The 21,422-nt window shown below is 43.9% G+C and overlaps 2 protein-coding genes across 2 annotated transcripts; both read left to right on the top strand.

The window, feature by feature from the left end:
* Positions 1-5,092: 5,092 nt before the first annotated feature.
* On the top strand, positions 5,093-5,839 carry LOC139832499 (uncharacterized). The gene has a single exon (XM_071822274.1). The coding sequence runs from the start codon at positions 5,093-5,095 to the stop codon at positions 5,837-5,839; it is 747 nt and encodes a 248-aa protein (XP_071678375.1).
* Positions 5,840-18,053: 12,214 nt separating this feature from the next.
* On the top strand, positions 18,054-21,036 carry LOC127334500 (chaperone protein dnaJ 10). Its single transcript, XM_051360965.2, has 10 exons — positions 18,054-18,659; positions 18,747-18,806; positions 18,901-18,983; positions 19,098-19,254; positions 19,423-19,552; positions 19,645-19,803; positions 19,891-20,072; positions 20,230-20,310; positions 20,420-20,545; positions 20,632-21,036. The coding sequence occupies exons 1-10, from the start codon at positions 18,573-18,575 to the stop codon at positions 20,704-20,706; spliced, it is 1,140 nt and encodes a 379-aa protein (XP_051216925.1). The 5' UTR covers positions 18,054-18,572; the 3' UTR covers positions 20,707-21,036.
* The last annotated feature ends 386 nt before the right edge of the window (positions 21,037-21,422 follow it).

The following is a 21,422-nucleotide window of genomic DNA, read 5'->3' as shown; positions in this document are numbered from 1 at the left end:
ACCACAACCCGAAAGTACTCCACGAAGAAACAGTCCAAGATAAAATAGTCCTCGACCCACTGCAGTAGCGGCGCGAGATCCTCCAAGAGATGGTGACGCGAGGAATACGGTGACCCAGGCTCGAGTCGATAGAGCACGAGAGAAGACGAACCGTGAAAATAGAACACGAGAACGTCGGCATTCACCGGAAGTTAGTGAGGAGGATTTGTGCGGACTGCCTTGCTTTACCCGACGAGTTCGTAAAACTAAAGTACCTTCTAGCTTCAAGTTACCTGACAACTACAAAAAAAAATCGACGGATTGCAAGATCCCGAGGATTGGCTAGTCGGTTACTTAGAGATAGTGAAGCTGATGGGCAGAACCAGGGCAACGGCCATGCAGAGCATTCAAGTCCACCTTAGCGGAGCCGCAAGATCCTAGATGAAGAAGCTACCGGAAGGATCCATCGACAGCTGGGAAACTTTCGAGGACTTGTTTGTGACAAATTTTTGTTCCATGTGCAAGAAACCTGCGTCAATAGAGCAGTTAAGGACCTGCAAGCAGAAGTCGGATGAATCAATGAGGATGTACATCCAGAGGTGGAGCATCATAAAAAATTCGGCTGAGAACATGTCTGATGAAAGAGCAATCGACGCGTTTGTTGTAGGAATCCGAAGAAGAGATCTAATCGAAGAATTGGGTAGGTCCAGCCCATGAACAATAGCGGGCCTCATGGAGATAGCGAATCGTTGGGCTGACGGAGAAGATGTTTTTCATAACAAGCGGCAGAGGTCACCCGAGGAGGATCACAACAGAAACAAAAATCAAAATAGGCGACGTTTTTGCCACTTCACAGATTATGACGGTCCCAGCCAAGTGGCAGCTGGCTTCCGAGGAAATAGTGGAGGAATTCATCGGGACGATTACCATATGAGTAATGATCAGCCCACCGATCATAGAGATGCACCGAGTTCTAGTAGGAAAAATAATTGGCCAAGGTTTCCAAGGTCATACAACGTGTCACCTGAAGATCTATTGAACGGGCCGTGCCAGATGCATTCTTATCTCGATAATGACAGAAAGAGATAGTCGGGTTACCTTCAGAAGGACTGCCGAACTTTCGAAGCTTTGCGGAGATACACGGAGAACACAAACACCCAAGCAGCAAGCAGGGGATACGTGCAAGGGCCAGGGAGTGAAGTTCACCTGCCATCATGATACGTCTCCAACGTATCGATAATTTCTTATGTTCCATGCTACTTTACTGATGATACCTACATGTTTTATATACACTTTATGTCATATTTATGCATTTTCCGGCACTAACCTATTAACGAGATGCCGAAGAGCCAGTTGCTGTTTTCTGCTGTTTTTGGTTTCAGAAATCCTAGTAAGGAAATATTCTCGGAATTGGACGAAATCAACGCCCAGGATCTTATTTTTCCACGAAGCTTCCAGAAGTCCGGAGAGGAAACGAAGTGGGGCGACGAGGCGCCCACACAACAGGGCGGCGCGGCCCAGGTGCTGGCCACGCGGCCCTAGCGTGTGGGGCCCTCGTGGCGCCCCCTGACCTACCCTTCCGCCTACTTAAGCCTTCGTCGATAATAGTTCCAGTACCGAGAGCCACGGTACGGAAAACCTTCCAGAGATGCCGCCGCCGCCAATCCCATCTCGGGGGATTCAGGAGATCGCCTCCGGCACCCTGCCGGAGAGGGGAATCATCTCCCGGAGGACTCTACACCGCCATGGTCACCTCCGGAGTGATGTGTGAGTAGTTCACCCCTGGACTATGGGTCTATAGCAGTAGCTAGATGGTCGTCTTCTCCTAATTGTGCTATCATTGTTGGATCTTGTGAGCTGCCTAACATGATCAAGATCATCTATCTGTAATGCTACATGTTGCGTTTGTTGGGATCCGATGAATAGTGAATGCTATGTTATGTTGATTATCAATCTATCATCTATGTGTTGTTTATGATCTTGCATGCTCTCCGTTGCTAGTAGAGGCTCTGGCCAAGTTTTTGCTTGTAACTCCAAGAGGGAGTATTTATGCTCGATAGTGGGTTCATGCCTCCATTAAATCTGGGACAAGTGAGAAAGTTCTAAGGTTGTGGATGTGCTGTTGCCACTAGGGATAAAACATCAATGCTATGTCTAAGGATATATTTATTGATTACATTACACACCATACTTAATGCAATTGTCTGTTGTTTGCAACTTAATACTGGAGGGGGTTCGGATGATAACCTGAAGGTGGACTTTTTAGGCTTAGATGCATGCTGGATAGCGGTCTATGTACTTTGTCATAATGCCCAATTAAATCTCACACTACTCATCATAACATGTATGTGCATGGTCATGCCCTCTTTATTTGTCAATTGCCCAACTGTAATTTGTTCACCCAACATGCTTATTCTTATGGGAGAGACACCTCTAGTGAACTGTGGACCCCGGTCCATTTTTTACATCGAATACAATCTACTGCAATACTCGTTCTACTGTTTTCTGCAAACATCATCATCCACACTATACATCTAATCCTTTGTTACAGCAAGCCGGTGAGATTGACAACCTCACTGTTACGTTGGGACAAAGTATCTTGGTTGTGTTGTGCAGGTTCCACGTTGGCGCTGGAATCCCTGGTGTTGCGCCGCACTACACTCCGCCACCATCAACCTTCAACGTGCTTCTTGGCTCCTACTGGTTCGATAAACCTTGGTTTCTTACTGAGGGAAAAACTTGCCGCTGTACGCATCATACCTTCCTCTTGGGGTTCCCAACGGGCACGTTAACTGCGCGCCAGCATCACACCACCACCCGCAATTAATGGGAGCAGTGTCGATGATACAGAAGGGCAGACCCTCCAACAGAGCGCAGAAGCTAATTTCTCAGCAGGTGTACATGGCAGAACTCCACCAACCATGGAATATCTCAACTGGTCGGGACATCCAATAGGATTCACTCAAGAGGATCATCCACCTCAAGTTCCACGACCAGGGCAATCAGCTATGATCTTACCGGTGGTGATCGCAGGGTTTGAGGTCTCGTGTATATTCATAGATGAAGCAGTTTAAATTTCATATATGCAGAAACACTATGGAACATGAATATTTCCTTGGACAACTTGACACCAACATACACATGTTTCCACGACATCGCACCCGAGAAACCAAATTATCCTTTGGGCAAGATTGCACTAGATGTGCAGTTTGGAACACGAGAAAACTTCAGAAAGGAGAAGCTGGAGTTCGAAGTTATCGATTGGCCGTCACAATATCATGCCCTCTTGGGACGACCCGCATATGCCAGATTTATGGCTGTGCCGCATTATACATGCCAGTTATGGAGGATCCCTGGACCCAAGGGCCCAATAACAGTCAAAGGAAGTTTTGCTCTGGCAGATAAGTGCGACAAGGACTTTCACAAGCTTTCTGAAACCTTCGAGATGCAGGCTGAGTACGAAGCATCCAAGCTCACTACCAACTACGACATGTTACCTGATAGAGGTAGATCCATGCAAGAGCAAGCTTTCGACACCTCCAAGAACTCAAAGGAAGTACAGATCGACCCAACGGATCCAAAAAAGACGACCACCATCGGTTCTAACTTGTACAACGCATAGGAAAGCGTGCTCGTCAAGTTCCTCCGTGAGCGCTGGGAAATCTTCGCATGATGTCCAGCTGACATGCCAGGAGTACCCAGGGAACTTGCCGAGCAACCCCTCAATTTAGATCCAAGAGCTAGACCAATACGTCAACCTTTCCGGCGATTCTCCGAGCCAAACCGCAAAGCTATGTTATCTGAGATCCGTCGACTCAAAGAAGTGGGTTTCATCAAGGAGTTGCACACCGAGGCCACGTGGGTCGCTAACCCAGTGCTGGTCCCAAAGAAAAAACACTGAAGTCCTTCGCATGTGCGTCGACTTCACATGTCTCAATAAACATTGCCCAAAGGATCACTTTCCCCTCCTGAGGATCTACCAAATTATTGATTCCATGGCAGGTTGCGAACGTCTTTCCTTCCTTGACACGTATTCTGGTTACAATCAGATCCGCTTGAAAGAAGAAGATGAAGTCAAAATAGCTTTCATAACACCTTATGGCGTATTCTGCTACAAAACAATGCCCTTCGGGTTGAAGAACATGAGAGCCACGTATCAGCGGATGATGCAGAAGTGCCTCGCCACGCAGATTGGAAAAAATGTCCAAGTGTGCATCGACGATGTCGTCATAACAACAAAGCAAGGGTCATCCCTGATCGATGATCTTAAGGAAACCTTCGACAACCTAGACAAGTTTCGTCTTAAGTCGAACCCGAGAAAGTGTTCCTTTGGTATTCTTGCGGGAGAACTCCTCGGATACTTAGTGTCAGCTAGGGGAATCGAGGCCAATCCAGAGAAAATACAGGCTATCTTGATGATGTGAAAACCAACCAAACTCAAGGAGAAACATCAGCTGACTGGACGAGTCGCAACTTTGAGTAGGTTTGTCGCCAGGTTGGTAGAAAAAGCGTTGCCCTTTTACACGCTCATCAAGCAAGGGGAAAAATCGAGTTGAACGAGGAAGCAAACAAAGCTTTTGAGCATCTGGAGCGAACTATTTCGACACCACCAATATTGGTGGCACCCGGAGAAAAAGAACCCCTGTTGTTATACATCGCTGCTACACCTCAGGTGGTCAACACAGTCCTCGTGGTAGGGAGAGAGGAAGAAGGGAAAATTCACGGGGTTCAACAACCAATATATTTCCTTAGTGAAGTTTTGTCGCCATCCAAACAACTTTACCCGCAATATCGGAAGTTGGCCTACGAAGTTTTCATGTTAGCACGAGAGTTAAGGTACTATTTTTCGGCACACCCGATAATAGTGGTTAACGAGGCACCCCTCTCGAACATACTGAACAATCCGGAAGCCACAAGACGTGCATCCCTATGGGGAATTGAGCTTTCCCCTCGGGACATCACATATGGAAAAAGAAAGGCAAGCAAGTCGCAAATTCTACCGGACTTTGTTGCAGAGTGGATGGAACTCCAAAATACATGACCCCAAGATTTATCGAGCACCTGGCATATGAATTTCGACGGGTCCAAGAGATTGGAAGGAGCTGGAGCAGGCATGGTACTTGTTTCCCCACAGGGCGACAAGATGAAGTATATATTGCGGATGACCTTCCCCAACACATCCAACAATGAGGCAGAATATGAAACCCTTATTCACATCATTAAGATGGCAAAAGCATGCGGCGCTACTCGCTTAAAACTCTTCGGCGACTCCCAGTTGGTGGCTCAACATGTGATGAACAAGTGCGACGTAGTCAACGACACCATGATAGCATATAAGGAGGTATACAATGAACTCGGCAAAACCTTCGACGGTTGTGAAGTTAATCACACGAGCAGGCTCAGCAACGATGAAACCGACGTTTTGGCAAACATTGGCTTACAGTTTCTTCCCATACCACCTGGAGTTTTCTGGGAAGAAATCAGTGAAAGATCAACCAAGGCGAAGAAGGTGCCGAAGCAACCAAAGAAAAAAAAGGTGAAATCCAAGAAAGACTCTGGGGCTCCAGCAGCTCCAGAAACACATACATCGGAAGATGAGGAAGAACCAGAGGAGGTCATGATGATTCAAGTTCCCTGGATGCAGGTTTATTTCGCGTATATCACGAAGAAAGTGATACCAGAAGATCCGGTTGAAGCAAGGCGAGTTATTCAACGATCCAAAGCGTTTATTGTGCTCAAGGGAGAACTATACAAACGAAGCATCTCAGGAGTGTTGCAAAGATGCATCACATCCGAAGAAGGGCGAGTTATACTGAAGGACATACACGAAGGAGTATGTGGCCACCACACAAGCAGTTGAGCAATAGCAGCCAAAGCTTTTTGAGTAGGATTTTATTGGCTGACATCAATAGAGGATGCAAAGGACATAGTGCGCACTTGCGATGCTTGCCGGAGATTTGCGTCCAAGCCTCAGTCTCCAACAACAGAATTAATGTCAATACCATTGGCCTGGCTTTTTGCACAATGGGAGCTTGACATGGTAGGAAAATTGCACAAGTCTTGGCCAGGAGGACACTTGTATTTATCGTGGTTGTCGATAGATTTACCAAGTGGATCGAAGCAGTACCAGTAACTTCGGCAGACGCAACATCAGCGGTAAATTTCATCAAGTGGATAGTTTTTCGGTTCGGCATCCCCAACAACATAGTTACTGATAATGGAAGCAATTTCACCTCCAAAGAATTCAAGAACACCGTTCTTTTTGGTCCATGGAGCTGAAGCAGTACTCCCGATAAAAATAGAACACAACTCTCCCAGAGTCGTGGAATATGAAGAAGAAGCTTCGCGAAGGCGCTGGAAGATGATGTCGATGCACTCGACGAAGCAAGAGACGTGGTGCTATCACGAGTAAGCGCGTACCAGCAGAACCTCAAAAATTACCACAACTGACATTTGCGGCCAAGGTCCTTTGAAGTCAGCGATCTAGTCCTTCGACTCAAGAAAGATGGACACGTGAAATTCGAATCTCCATGGTCGGGACCATATATTGTTGTTGAAGTTATTCCGGGAGGAGCCTATCGGCTGAAGGAAGAGAAATCAGGCAAGGACGAACCAAACCCGTGGAACGTGGCATAGCTACAACATTTCTACGCTTAGAAGAAAACCAATATAGTACCAACTATGTAAACATACATTGTATTTGAAGAGCTCGCAAGTTTTCAGAAGCACTCTTTTCCTTTCAGGGCACCGAGTGGGGCTGAAAGGTTTTTAATAAGGCGGGCTTGCGATACTGCAATATAGCATGGTTGAAATAAAAATAGTGATGGAATATACTTTTTTTCTTCACAAACAAGGCTCGGGGGCTCGAACCCGACAAACTTACAATATATTCGACTTCGAAACATTTATCAACTTACACGCCTTGGTTCCACAAAAAACCTCGCGAAAAATAAGCATAGTCATGCCAGCCGAGATACTCGGGGGCTCAAGGGGAAGATCATAACACAATCAGAAAAATTTGCCTTGACTGTATAAAGGTCTCGCAATAGAATTACAATATATACGAGATATATACATATACAACTTTGTGTTTTTGGCTCAAACCTAACGCATTGGAAAAAACGAAAAAAGGGTTCCTATATCAAGTTACGGATGAAGCTTGCTACCCGCATGGGTAGCTACACACCCATGCAATATACCAATATGTAAGTCATATTAACTTGTTTTAGCTCGGTTTCCTAGTAGAACGTGGAATTCTAGTGTATAAAAGTGGTTTCCGAATTTTGATTTGAACTTTTTTTTTGTCAAAGTCAACTCAATATTCAAAAAGTCAATGCAAAATACGTTGGTGAGTTGACTTTGATCAAAAAATATTCATATCAAAATTCGGAAACCACTTTTGTACACTAGAATTCCACGTTCTACTAGAAAACCGAGCTAAAACAAGTTAATATGGCTTGCATATTGGTATACTGCATGGGTGTGTAGCTACCCATGCGGGTAGCGAATGCACTCTCTATCAAGTTATCTATGTTTATGTTCTCTCTTGCAGCATGAACATTTTGAGTGGAATCATCGTATCAAAATTCCTTGAAGAAAGCAGTGTCTACCCGAAGAAGTTCATCAACCATTATCTCGGCGACAGGGGACACAACTGCATCATATTTGTCAATCTTTACTCTTCTCTTCGACACCTTGCGGTAAAAGGTGTTGACAACTATGCCAAAATCCAACTTTGAATGGCAGATCTTCAACGAGATTAAGGACAACTTAGCACCATAAATCATCTGAGACTTCACGAAGTCATGGATTCTGCGCACGTCCTTAAATTTGCCCATAAGTTTAAGAAGATTACCAGGCTATGGGTTCCGAGGAAACATGGCATTATACACCATGGCCAAGATACAGGTGCAGAAGTTAAGGAAATCCTGAACTTGGGCGGCTTGATACTGGAATTGAACAATTCGGTGAGTACGGTCTTCATCTGCCCAGAAATCAACATCATTCGCCTTGGAAAGTCGAAGAAGGGCTTCAACTCGCGAATTTACCCTTTGTTCTTCGGTGGCAGTATCTAGAAATGAGCCTATGAATAACATAAGGGAAAACAATGGAGCACAAGGAGGGGCACAGGAAAAATATAAATCAAACATCAAAGATAGAAACAACATACCAGCCATGTCGTCATCAAGTCAAGCATATAGCTCTCGCGTTGAGAAGATCGCGTGGAGTTAGCAGTCACCGATTCCTTCAACTCAAGAGCTTCCTGTGCATGATGAAGGGCAGCTTGCTCGCGATCCAAGGATTTGCGAGAATGATCCAGAACTATCATAGCATGTTTCTTCATCGCCTGCAATTGCTGTCGCAGATCGGCCATCTCTTGATGAATCGAGTCAGGACACGAACAAATATCCAAGGAAACATCACCAGGGACTCTCGCAGAATGAGAAGTAGCGGGAGAAGCGTTGGAAGGTCCAGCTCCAGTATAGTTGTCAAAAATAAACTGGAAGACAAGCAAGTATCGACATCAATCATTTGGCAACACACATTTTTCCATTCATATTCAACACATTACATAAAGTGAGTCCTTACAAAATACGGCTCCTAGAGAGCCCATACAAATCATCGGGAGCAACAAAAGGCGGCAATGTCTACAAAAAAGAAAAAAGAAAAGGAAACGCGAGTTGGTCTACTTGACCTCCGTCCAAGCAGTGCTAGCAGAAGCGGAGGACATTGGGTCAAGGAAGGTGATGAGCTTCTTCGAGAAAGCTTTGGCGTCCTTCACCAGAACCTTCCACTTCTTCGAGTTCAAGCCCTTGGGAGTACCAGCCTTCACCCAGTCGACCTTTTGGCCGGTGGCCGCGACAAGGGCGATAGCCCTTTGACTCCAATCTTCAAGCTAGTTTGACGATAGACAAAAGCTGGATCATCCTTCTCCAGGAAATGTTGGGCAAGCTGGGAGAAAATCTCCGGTTAGGTATCCTTCGGGAAGAAGTGGGTAAAGCCGTGCTTTAATGCATTCCGCGCGGAAGATATACGTTTGTGAGCCAAGTCGCATTTTAGCTCAAGAATGTCGAGAGCATCCAGAAGACGGTCATCAGATTCTTGGCTCAGAGTATACTGCTCACCCATTTTCCCCGCTGAAGAAAAGCAAGACGTCATCAACAACAAAAGATAATTAAAAACAAGGAAAAGCCAAAGAAAAAAGGAAAGCAATTCTTACTCGAAAATCTCCGGGATTGCGTTTTGAAGCGCGTCACAATGTTCTTTTCGCGCTCGACCTGCTGGGCCTCTTTGTCGCTCAAAGCATCTTCAGCGTCTTGAAGCCTTTGGCGAAGATCTTCGACAACAGCGACATCTTTTTCAGCTTTTTTGCGAGCTGTCTCGCTGGCTTTGAGCTTGGCCTCCAGATCATCGGCGCGTTCCTCGGCACGGCGAAGAGCATCTGAAAGAAAAAGGTAAGAGGACGCAGAATCAAGATAGGGATATGTAACATGTCAAGAGCAACAAAGTTTTACCTCTTAAAGTCGTGGCCTCGTCGTGGAACCCGATAAATCAGGAGCCCAAGTTGACCAGCTCCTTTAAAGGATGTAAAAAAGATGACAAGAAAGAGATATAGCGCCAGGAGGTAAAAAATCTTTCCAGTGAAACGAAAAAATTTGACAAGCAGGTAGAAGAAAATTATATCCTCAAGGAGCGGACTCGACGTACTCCCGGTAGCAAGCTCCTGTGTGCTAGCAGCCCCGGTTTTCATCTTCTTCGGTTTCGATGCTCGCGGGCTGGGCACTGGATTTAGTGCTTTGGGGTCATGCCGCGGGGGAGGCGGGGCTTCCAAAGCAACACGATGTTCCTTGGAAATAATTAGCGCGTTGGACGTGCTCGTAGGAGCTAGCCCATGAGCTTCGGGTTCTTCTTCTTCTTCTCCATCATCAGCCCCGTCTATATAGAAGCAAAATAAAATATAAGGGACCCGAAAGAAAAGGAGATAGGAAAAGACAAAAAAGGACAACTTACGAGCTAACAACAACGGTCATGGTGAAGGGTTCGAAGGCCTCTTGATTGTCCGGTGAAGATTCCTCGGTAGCTGGTTCGACGTGTTTGGACGTGCCGGAATCTTCGTCATCATTTCTCTTCCTCTTGCGCCCATCTGGAGAAGAGGCGGGAGGAGGAGAGATGGAGTGGGCAGAGTCAGAATGTTGTTCTGACTCTATGTCTTTTTCAGAGGAAGCCGTAGATCTTTGAGATCCTGCGGGTTCACTCTCAGGAGGGAGGATTCTTGCGAGTCGTCGGCAACAATGACACGCTCATCCACTTCCCCACCTTCAGGTAGTGGGGGAAGAGAGGAAAGAGTTTGATGGTTCTGCAAGTCAAAAAACAAGAGAAGAAAAGAAAGTCAGTACACAAAGGAAAAAACAACAGCAGTAAAAAATTTGGAAATACAACTCGAAAGAAAGCACTTACTTTGGGAAGGGCGTGACTACCACTGAATGGCTCCATGCGACAGGATGAAGGGACTTCATGGTTTTTGTTCAAGGAGGTGAAGCGGTGGACGAGTTTCTCCAAATCCTTCACAAAGATCATCGAAAATCCGGTAAGTATCTTCAACACCCGAATACATCCAGAGGGGATTTTTGCGAGCCTGCAGAGGCTACACTCGAATCTGAAGGAAATGTGCAATGATTTGCACACCCGACAGTTCTGCCCCGTCGGTATTTTGAAGTTCGTGGATGCGGCTAATCAGAGCGTCAGTGGCCGCCTTTTCTTCGGCTGTAGCCTCTGCGACACAGGATTTACGCCTCTGAATTTCTTCGGTAGTGTCAAAGGGCGCAAGGACATATTCTTGGGCATCAGAATACTCGTTCTTGATGTACAACCACTTCCTGCGCCAGCCTTGGACGGATTCGGCGAACTTCACATCAAAATAGTCGACATCGGGACGGACGCAGATGCAAACGCCACCTACATTGTAGATGACGTTCTTCGAGTTGTTGCGCCGAAGGTAGAAGATGCGTTTCTAGAGGCCCCAATGAGGGTGGATGCCCATGAAACATTCACAAAGTGTGATAAAAATGGAGATGTGAAGGAGAGAGTTCGGGGTCAGCTGGTGCAGCTGGATCCCATAGATAAAAAGCAGGTCACGAAGTTCATGGACAAGAACAAAAAGGCCGTGAGTGAGGAAGTCGACGAAAGTTACCCAGAATCCAATGGGAGGATGAGGAGAATCTCTCGTCTCCGGGGATCTTCATGGCCTCCTTCTTGAGCAGGACCATCTTCAGCAGCAGCTTGTGGTCTTGAGCGGAAAGCTTCAATTTCTCCCAGCCCGAGACCTTAGCTTTCTCCACAAGCTCGTCGGTGCCTGGGACACGGTTCCTGCACTACTTGGAGCACAGATCCATGGTGCAAAGCTCGGTGGAGAAAAGAGGGAGAAGGAGGAGAGTGCTTGTGCGAGGAGCTCGAGGAGGAACAATGGCAGAGAGAGAGGGATTGTGCGACGCAACGAAAGGGATAAATGAGGACAAAGGCTCAATTTATAGGAAGAAGATGATGCATCCAACCGTCAGATGAAAAGAGGAGAGTTCCGAACCCTACGCGTGTCCAAAGGGTAGAATGGTCTTACCGCTTCAATTTTATTTGAGTTGAATTACTGCGCGCGTGTCGGGAATTCCGGAGGATGTGTGCTCCCCACTTGCGCGACGTGTCGACGGTGCAGAGTTTTGGACCCACGGACCAATGGATTGCCAGTAGTCGTGGCTTCCCAAGGTGGGCATACGTGGCTGTGGTCTGCAACAACGTCATTCAAGAAAACTTCGTGTGTGGAACAAAATATAGCGACAAGAAAACTTCGAGAGCTAAAAAAGTGCATGGTTAAAAAAACTTCAAGAGCCTATGTTCAGATGCAAGCATCTATTCATATGCTCGGGGGCTACTCTTATGAGAAGTATTGTCTGTACTTCTGATAAGATGATGAGGCGAAAGAAAAAATACAGAGTTGATCAAAGTAGCAAAAGTTTAGCCTACAATCAAGTGCAAACACTCGGCTATAGCCTCGGGGGCTACTCCCATCGGGAGCGCTGGTCATGCACCCGATGAAATATGAGGAAGAAGAAAGAAGAGAATGTCAAGATAATATAGAATTGCAGACGAAGAATTGCCATCGTACATCTTCTAGTTACACATAACTCATCATGTACTCCCATCGGGAGATCAATATATTGTCATCAGACAACTCGAGGAAATTCACAATTCCAGCAGCCGACAAAGGCACTCGACAATATATTCTCAGAGCGCGTCCGCCACCATAAAAACTCTGAATGTCGTAACTCAAAAAAGCTTACGAAGATAAGTCCCCAGGATCTGTCCTGTGTGGCGTGGTATCGCACCCGAATGCGCTCTCCCACTTTATCCATATCAATAGATTCAAATAAAAATCCTAGCGGACGTTTTAGGTACTCGATAAAACATAGCTGGGATTCGGTTCACGGTAAGTCCTTAAGCGGCGCGTATCGAATTACACCAGTATCGCGAGTTCAAGTCCAGTGACTTGAGCTTGAAGTAGATTTATGCGGGTTTGCCACAGGAGCAGTTAACTGGTACCTGATCCGTCAGATGAAGCAGCCCCATCTACTAGTATCCCTGTACAAAATAGATGTTAAGCAAAATATTCGACTCTATGATGTATAAATATGCGACTCAATTCTACGATGGAGATTTTATTTGATTCTACGATTCAAGCAAAATCTCGGGGGCTACTGATATAGGCATAAGCATGTCGAATAAGGCACCCGGATTATCTGGAAAGCATACAAGGCCCGCAACCCGAAGCTTTGGAGGCCCAGAAGCCCAGAGAATCTCGGATAAGGAACATAGAGTTGTATTAGGAATCTTGTAACAATACGGGAAAATCCCGATAAACCTTCTCGCAGTTTGTAACTTGTACGACAAGAAGTCCCTCGGCTCTGCCTCCTATATAAAGGAGAGCTTAGGGAAGAGAAACGATCGATTAATTGTCAACATAAATCACCGCAACCCTAGTCGGAACACCTTTTTCGGCTGAAACCTTCGAGGTCTACTTGCCCTCTACTTCTTACGAAACCCAAGTCTACAATCTGTAGGCATTGACAAGTTAATACCTTGTCAGTAAGGTTGAAGCCAATGATGGTATTTGGTAAAGGAAAATATTTTCTTGGAAAACCTTAAGCTTTATTGATCATAAGAAATTTAATTCTGCTCGCTGGTATTGTCTTTTGAAGGTAAAACAAAAAAATTATACAACAAAAAAATGAAAATTGGAGAGTGGAGGGAAACCAGCTTTTGGGATGATATTTGGTGCTCATCACAACCTTTGAAAAGTTTATTTCCCAATTTGTATGAAATTTTTAATGAACAAAAGATGTCAATATCTTATGCCAATGACATAATATGGTCTCTTTCTTTTCGTAGATGGTTGAATGAGGATCAACAAATGCATAGGCACGAAATGCATGATTTAATTTTGACTTGTCAAGTAGGTGTAGGAAGAGACAAACTAGTTTGGTCTTGTAACATCCTAGATATATAGGACTATGAATGGTAGATCGCGTAGACATTTGTGCAACTTCATAGCGTGCATTTGATAAATGTGGGGAATTTTCGAACTTTTGAAATGAAGTTACAAAGTGATTGACATTGACATCTCATGTTTAACTAAGTTAAGTCAACACTAGGAGTAGAATTCAAATTTTGACATGAACGTTGTATTTTCAAATTTGGAGTAAGTAAAATTTTAATCCAAGGAGCCACTACTAATATACTAGTACTCATCACTATGCAACAATTAAGGTAATTTAAATAACCATAGAAAACCTTACACCTGCACCTCAATCCAAAATAGAGAGACAATTCAAAATAGTACAAGCACCTTAATTAGTCACCCATGTAGAGCATTGAGGTGTCACAACCAAAGTGATAAGGCCACACTGTAAATATCCCAGGTTCCCTGACCCCAAGCCTCACAACTCATAGCCTAGCATAGACCAAAAAGAGGAGCAAGCAAGGAGGAGCAGACAACATTTCTTCATCAATATCAAGCAATAATAAGAACTACTCTCCAAAGTTTACCACTAGATCCCTAGGAACATAAGTAATAGCCATATATGGGTTAGGAATTGCTCTAGAGGATCAAAATTATATGCAAGTAACAGTAGAGCATAGATTTCATGAATCTATTACTGTGAAGCAAGCACACCAACACCTATCAACATCTATTAAATCTTTTTTTTGTGAACAGTCAATAATTAGGAACCACATAATTTAAACTCAAATGGGTAGGGCATTTAGGCACAACCGATGACAATAAAGACATACGACACACTGCACCAATTAGCTAAGTATCGTAGCATTGAAAAAATGAACACAATTATCACAGTTAACTACTAGAACCGAACCCATGTTCAGTTGACACTAGAAATTTTGAAGCAAACCTAGCCAACTATGCACTAATTCGACCCCAATGTGATAAAGCACTACTCTAAACCACTTAACCTAGTTAATTTAGGACTTAAACCTACTCAACTATGAACAACCGAAGTTGGAACTCTAGAACGTGAAGAATGGTAGATGAATCGATGGAGCCACGCTAGTAGTATGACTATATCGAGAAGGATGATAAGAGGGATAACTTACCATAGCTAGTAAAATCCATGGGGATATTAGCTCAACCACACGGCTAGATCGGAGTCAATGACTAAGTAGTCGTGGAGACGATGACACATGGATAACATGTAGGGAAGCTTAACCTGCGCCTAGTCACACTAGCGGCAACACAATGTCATAGACAATGCTAGCAACCCAGGGTAGGCCACCACGCTCACTGGCGCACGACGACACGATGAAACCAAAACCCTAGGTTTTGGGAGAGGGATAGGGCAACCTCGAGAGAGCTCAAGAGTGAAATCAAATTGGATATGACGATAGAGCAGAGAGAACGAATGTTCGCGTGCGAGCACGGTGGAAGCAACGATCTGGCTGTTGGCAACTCTTTTAAGTGATTTTCCAGTCAATAAGTAAAATTCACATTAAACCAAAAAAGGGAAAAATGATAATTTCATCTGAAATAAGAAAAAAAGCACAATCAAAAGGGCGTTGATAATAGAACAACAATGCATTATTTGTATTTGCCTTATTGCATCATTTTGTTCTTTAAAAATTTTCCTTACGGGAGAATAATGCAATCTTCAGAACGCAGGGTCAAGGGTCAAGTAGAACCTTCGAATTGCATTATCTCGTAGATTTCAGGCAAGTTCAATATTGCACGTCTTCTTTAATATTTTCTAACAAACCATATTTGAAAAGTATCATTGCATCAAAAGCATATACTCCCCCCGTTCGTAAATATAAGCTATATAGTTTTTGGCATGGAAATTAAAGAACACATATTGAGAGAAAATTACACCAAGGTTTGGGCGGGATTACTCCTATACATTTGACATAGGAATATAAAGGACTTTGCATCGGATAAGAAAATATAATCAGATCCCTAAATTTTTTTCCATACAAGTGGTGAGTCACACTAAAGCCTATATTCTGGATTTTTTCTCGAAAAACTATATGGATTATATTCAGGAATCAAGGGAGTATGTTTATGAATGTTCAAATGAACTATTGCATGGAGGGAAATAGAGCCATGGATGAATACATATTTGAAACTCTGTGGTGGAGGTTTTTTTTGTACCGGACAAGGGAACTTAGTATTAAATAAACAACTATTGTTAGTCATTCTAAGTGTTGTATAGACAACACTGACCACATATCTTGTTATGGGGCGAGCGAGTCAGGAGTACCTTCTTTCTTTTGTATCTCCGTAGATACTTAGTGGGGATGTATTATGTGGTGGAACCAGCAGTTGGGAGCCATAACATCCCCATCCCGTGTTGCGGGATGACAACTCTAGTATCTTTGAAGGGAGCATAATTGAGCGTAGGTCTTAAACCGAACCTCGTTACAACGGGTTGAATATGGGGTTGCAGAGAGGGACTCAGCATGACCCGGTTAAACTTGGTGCATGCCTCATACCTCAGAAGTGTGAAAAGGGCACAAGGCCAAGGATGTTTGTGGAAAAAGTAGCGCACCTATGCACGGTGGATAAATGATGCTTGCCACTCCCTGCTCGGAGAATTGAACCACGACCACGTTGAGATAGGATCTCCATGAAGGTCTCACCCGTACCCGTGAAGGCTGACAGACATAGTTTTTATGAATAAAACTTACCTTTTACAAGAAATCATTTTCGAAAACTTGCATAAGTATTGGATCACCAATCCAAGACTTCAGATAGTGTATCAAAAACTCACTTATCTAGAACTTTTTGAGTAGGCCCTTCTTAACCCTTGCTTAAATTATAAGAAGACACAATGGAGGCTTCCAGAGGACTTGAAGATGGAGTCAACACCTACATAGAGAAACTATACTAGTATAGAGTCGATGGAGCGGAAGACTAGTTTGACATAAACAAGAAGTTAGATAAGCTAGACTAGAAGAGGAGCCTATATTGTCCACATTTCCCTCGTACAATAGCTCTTAGAGTTAAGACATTTAATTTTTGCATTTATTTGCAAATCCTTTTAGAAAAAATAATCTTGGATCTTTTGTACACTTTTGTAATGTAATAAGGAACAAAAAGAGTTTGCACCAACAATGTTTCTGTGATATCCCTCCACTGGTATGTAATACTTACATAACGATGTTTTGTGAGTGTTATGTCAACAACTTGCGCACTACAACGTGCGCAAGTTAACAGGTTGGGGTCACCGGAGGTCGTTGGCAAAAATGGATTTTTTTCTGTTAACTCCTTGTACAAAAAGTTAACAGGTTGGGGTAAATATGAATTTTAAACATCTTTGGAAAGCAAAAGTGCCTCCCAAAATCAAAATTTGGCTATGTCTTATATGGCACGATGATATAGCAACAAAAGATAATACGAAAAAGGGTTGGGTGGGTGGGTGATATGAAGTTTAGATTTTGTGATGAAGATGGAAATATTTATCATTTGTTTTTTTCTTGCTCAAAAGCTAAATATATAGGAAGTGTGGTTAGTTGGTCATTTGGAGTAAATACAAGACCTGGTAATTTTACTTAGAATTTTCATTTGGTGGGAACTTTTCTTAAAGTCGAAGTCAATATTAGGTAGGTCTCCGGAAAGAAGGACATAAAGTTGAAATTCTGAATAGTGGAAAAAATTTGCAAGGCACGGCGATATTGCTGCAAAAGAAATCTACATCTTCTATGATGCACATGAAAAACTTCCTGCTGTATGAGAAGATACTACATTTTTGTTGGTGTTGTTTAGTTTTTATTTTTCGATGGTGTCAGTCTTGTGTAGCTATCTCATGTTGTAAACTTTTTTTTTGTCTCGTTCATGATCATGGTAGGCTTTACTAGGTGTTTGGCTTTCCATGGTATGATGGTGCAGAACCTTTCATTTCCTTTTCAGTTTTCTTTTACCCCTGGGGGTGGGATCAAAAACAATTGTTCCGTTATCTAATGATAGTGGAACCTGCAGCTATGCTTCGTGTGGAAAAAAGTGATTGCCTGAGTTGGTAGAGGAGAAATTGGAAACAAAAATGTCTTATCTTAGTTGAAAGATATACTGTTAAACACGTCTTCGGTCACAACTTTTAGTTTCATTTCAATCATCCCATAACTTTAGAGCACCTAAATACTAGTTGCAAGCGATAATATTATTAGGTACTATTGGCATTTTTTGTACTACTATTGATTATTATTAATAGATTGGTGGATTTTTCATAAAATAAATAAATAACATATATTTTGTCTTCTCCATATAGTGCGAAATGGACAACAAAAGATCATTTCTTGACGTATAATAAAAATACCGTCTTTACAACCCTTTTACATACCCTCAGGCCATCTTGAGTTAAAGTGATCTCACTATATCACCGCTAACAACGCCTAGTGCAAGCCATAAACCATAATCATTCGCCCCACTCATATCAACAGCTTAACGGGGGTACGAAGCGAGAGAGAGAGAGAGAGAGAGAGAGAGAGAGAGAGAGAGAGAGAGAGAGAGAGAGAGAGAAAATCAAAGGATAGAGACCAAGAAATGTTCAGAAAACACAACTGAACACACAAAAATCACGAATCATGCTTTGCATTTCTTTCCGAACCACCGACCGCGCGCACTCTCTCCTCCCAGCAGCTCACAAAACAGCCGCTTGGAATAAACAAGGAGCTGCTGATCCGCTGCTCCCTGGAGAAAGAGGAGAGATCTGAGAAAGAAAATTGCAATGCCCTGTTCCATTCCACCACCACTACCCCGCCCGGCGCGCTCGGCAATTTGTTTAATGCTCCCCTCTGCTTCGCCGCGCTGTGCGTCACTGGAAAGATGGCCCTGTGGCCTGTGGGGGCTCCCCACCTCCTTGCGCCATGAATGATGACCCGCCTTTTCTTTCATCTACTCTTCTTCCTCCACCAGACCACCACTTCGTGTTTCTTTGCACTCCCTTCCATGCTCTCGTGCTGTCTTGCTCCGTTTCCAGAGGCCACCGGACGGCGGACTAGGTACTGTTGTCGGCTAGGGAGCTGCGGCGGCGGTGGTTGCCATGTCGAAGGAGACAGAGTACTACGACGCTCTCGGTGTCTGCCCCACAGCCTCCGACGATGAGATCCGCAAGGCCTACTACGTCAAGGTCTGTCCCAGCCTTCCTTGACCACCCACCTTCTCGGTTTCAGCTTGATTCTTTCGCTGATCTGCAGATTTCACTTCTGTTCTTCAGGCGAGACAGGTGCATCCTGACAAGAACCCCAATGATCCGCAAGCGGCCGAGAAGTTTCAGGTTCTTTCAACGACTGAAACCAATCAACATGTATAGAATGGTTTGATTCTGCGCGTATTCAGCTGACTTTCCCGTGGTGGTCTCTTGTATGTAGGCTCTTGGAGAGGCCTACCAGGTCCTGAGTGACCCTTTGCAGAGGAAGGCCTACGATGGGTATGGCAAGACTAGCATATCCAGGTAGGTGCCTGCCCGAGTTGGCCCCAGATGATAGATAGATAGAAGCTCAGCTCTCCAGCAGCAATTCAAGCTTCACACTGACAAATGAAACAATTTTCGTTTTGTAATTTTCAGGGACAACATTCTGGATGGTGCTGTGCTGTTCACCCTTCTGTTCGGGAGTGAGCTGTTCGAGAACTACGTTGGACATCTTGCAATGGCAACAATGGCTTCCTCAGAGATGGCCAGTGCCGACAACGACAACCCCGAGAAGCTCCAGGATAGACTGAAGGTGGGCACGTATTTTTTATGGATACATTATTGCTCCACACCAATCTTATCTTTTTCTTTTCTTCCAGAGAAGTTTTTGGTTGTTGTAACTGTCTGAAGAATGTTGAGGTAGAGTGGCTGGTAGTAGCATTTCCAACTTTCTAACCCTGATCTATTTTGTGTGATGAAGGGTGTGCAAAGGGAACGAGAAGAGAAGCTGGCTAGATTCCTCAAGGAGTTCCTCTCGCAATATGTTCGGGGTGACACCGAAGGATTCGCTCAACGTGCCGAATCTGAGGCAAAGAGGCTCTCCAGCACTTGTCAGTTTTATGATCCCTACAAACTATAGTCATTGTTATCAATCTGTTCTGTGAAAGATTTTCATCTGAATCTAGTGAAATGCCACTGACAGCATCTGCACTAGACATTCTTCGCACCATCGGGTACGTTTACTCTCGACAGGCTGCCAAGGAGCTAGGCAAGAAGGCCATGTACCTGGGAGTTCCATTCCTGACAGAGTGGGTGAGGAACAAGGGCCACCTCTGGAAGTCACAGATCACAGCAGCGAAAGGTGAAAACTTTCGCAAAGCGGGCTGTTATTGTCGTGGTTGTGACCGTTAAATTGCTGACTGATTTGGGGGCAAAAAGAACAATGCAGGAGCCCTGCAGTTGCTGCAGTTGCAAGAGGAGGCATGCCGGCAGAGTGCTAAGGATGGCGGCGCTGCTACCGAGAAGGACGTCGACTTGCAGATGAGGATGAACAAGGACCTGATGATGAGTTCAATTTGGAAGCTGAACGTTGTGGATATTGAAGTGACCCTCTTACATGTCTGCGAAATGGTATTTGTCTTTACTGAGATATCTTGTAAATTTATTACAGTGGTAGACAAATACTTCTAGTGTACTTCGAACAGATACTTTGTCTTCTCTCCCATGTTAAGTTGTTGAAGTGATTAATATATCAAACTGACCTGACAAGTTTTTGACTTCTACTCAGGTGCTGAATGAAAATAATGTCAAGAAAGAGGATCTCAAGACCCGTGCAATTGCCTTAAAAATCCTAGGAAAAGTATTTCAGGTACACTATTTGACATTTTCTTTTGGACAACTTCTGTGCTGCATGTGTTAGTAAACCAATATGATTACATACCATAAGTAAAATCTTTGATTACCTGGAATGTGAATAGAGGGAAAAGGAGGCATTACCAGGGCCATCAAAGCCAACCATTCTCGATGATGACAGCAGCTCAGATGAAAGTTCAGACGAGGACGTATCAAGAACAGTGACATATCGCACTCCTGCAATTACTCAGGCAATTTTTCAATCACTAGAAAAATACATGTATGCATTACACATTCAGATTTTCAGTAAGATAAATTCAGAAATGTTGCGTTACAGGGAATTGGCAGGCTATTTAGATGTTTATGCAACCCAGCATATGATGTTGATGATGACTTCGAGCCCCGTAAATGAGTGATTGAGAAGCATAGATACTGCAAATCCATTTCAAAGATCCCTGAGTTAATGCGAGATATATGCTTCAGATCCGCTTTGAACGTGCACCATGATCCTTCAATTATCTGCAGGGGCATACATGTATATGCTGCTTCAGCACCGGTGATCAGATCGACAATCCAAACTTTAGATTACCCCCTTTAACATCCCACGAACAGTAGTTTCTTATTTTTATTTTTTGAACTAGATCATATCGTTTGTGCCGTGCTTTCTGTAATTGTCCAGTTTTGGCGTTTCTAAAGAAAATTACAAAGAAGTCCACGTGGAATTTAATTTTGTTATTCCAAATTGGCATGGGAAGTTTCTGACATAAACAGAACAACAGTGTTTGATCCTGTTATCCTCACACTGTATCGCATCTGCATGGATTTATGACATCAATTATGGAGGCTTCTCCATTTATGAATAAAAAAAAGGTTTTGTGCATCACTCGAGACCAGGATCCCCTTCCCCTTTTGAAAAAAAGATGATACACTGCATTTTTTGGAGCATGAACTGGACAGTGATTCCACTATAAGTTGTTACTATGTGCGTTAGAATAATTATCCGGCCTAAAAATATTTTCACAGAAGTAAACTTCATGCTTCTGGAGAGGCTAAGGCAACAGAAAAATAATGTATTCAGTTCTTTAGCTGTGATGGTTCGAAATCACGGACCTGCGATTGGTAGGTTGG

The sequence above is a fragment of the Lolium perenne genome, chromosome 6 (genome assembly GCF_019359855.2).
Source record: "Lolium perenne isolate Kyuss_39 chromosome 6, Kyuss_2.0, whole genome shotgun sequence".
Lineage (NCBI taxonomy): Eukaryota > Viridiplantae > Streptophyta > Magnoliopsida > Poales > Poaceae > Lolium > Lolium perenne.
Note: the sequence above shows the minus strand (reverse complement) of the source record. Positions and strands in the feature narration are given on the sequence as shown.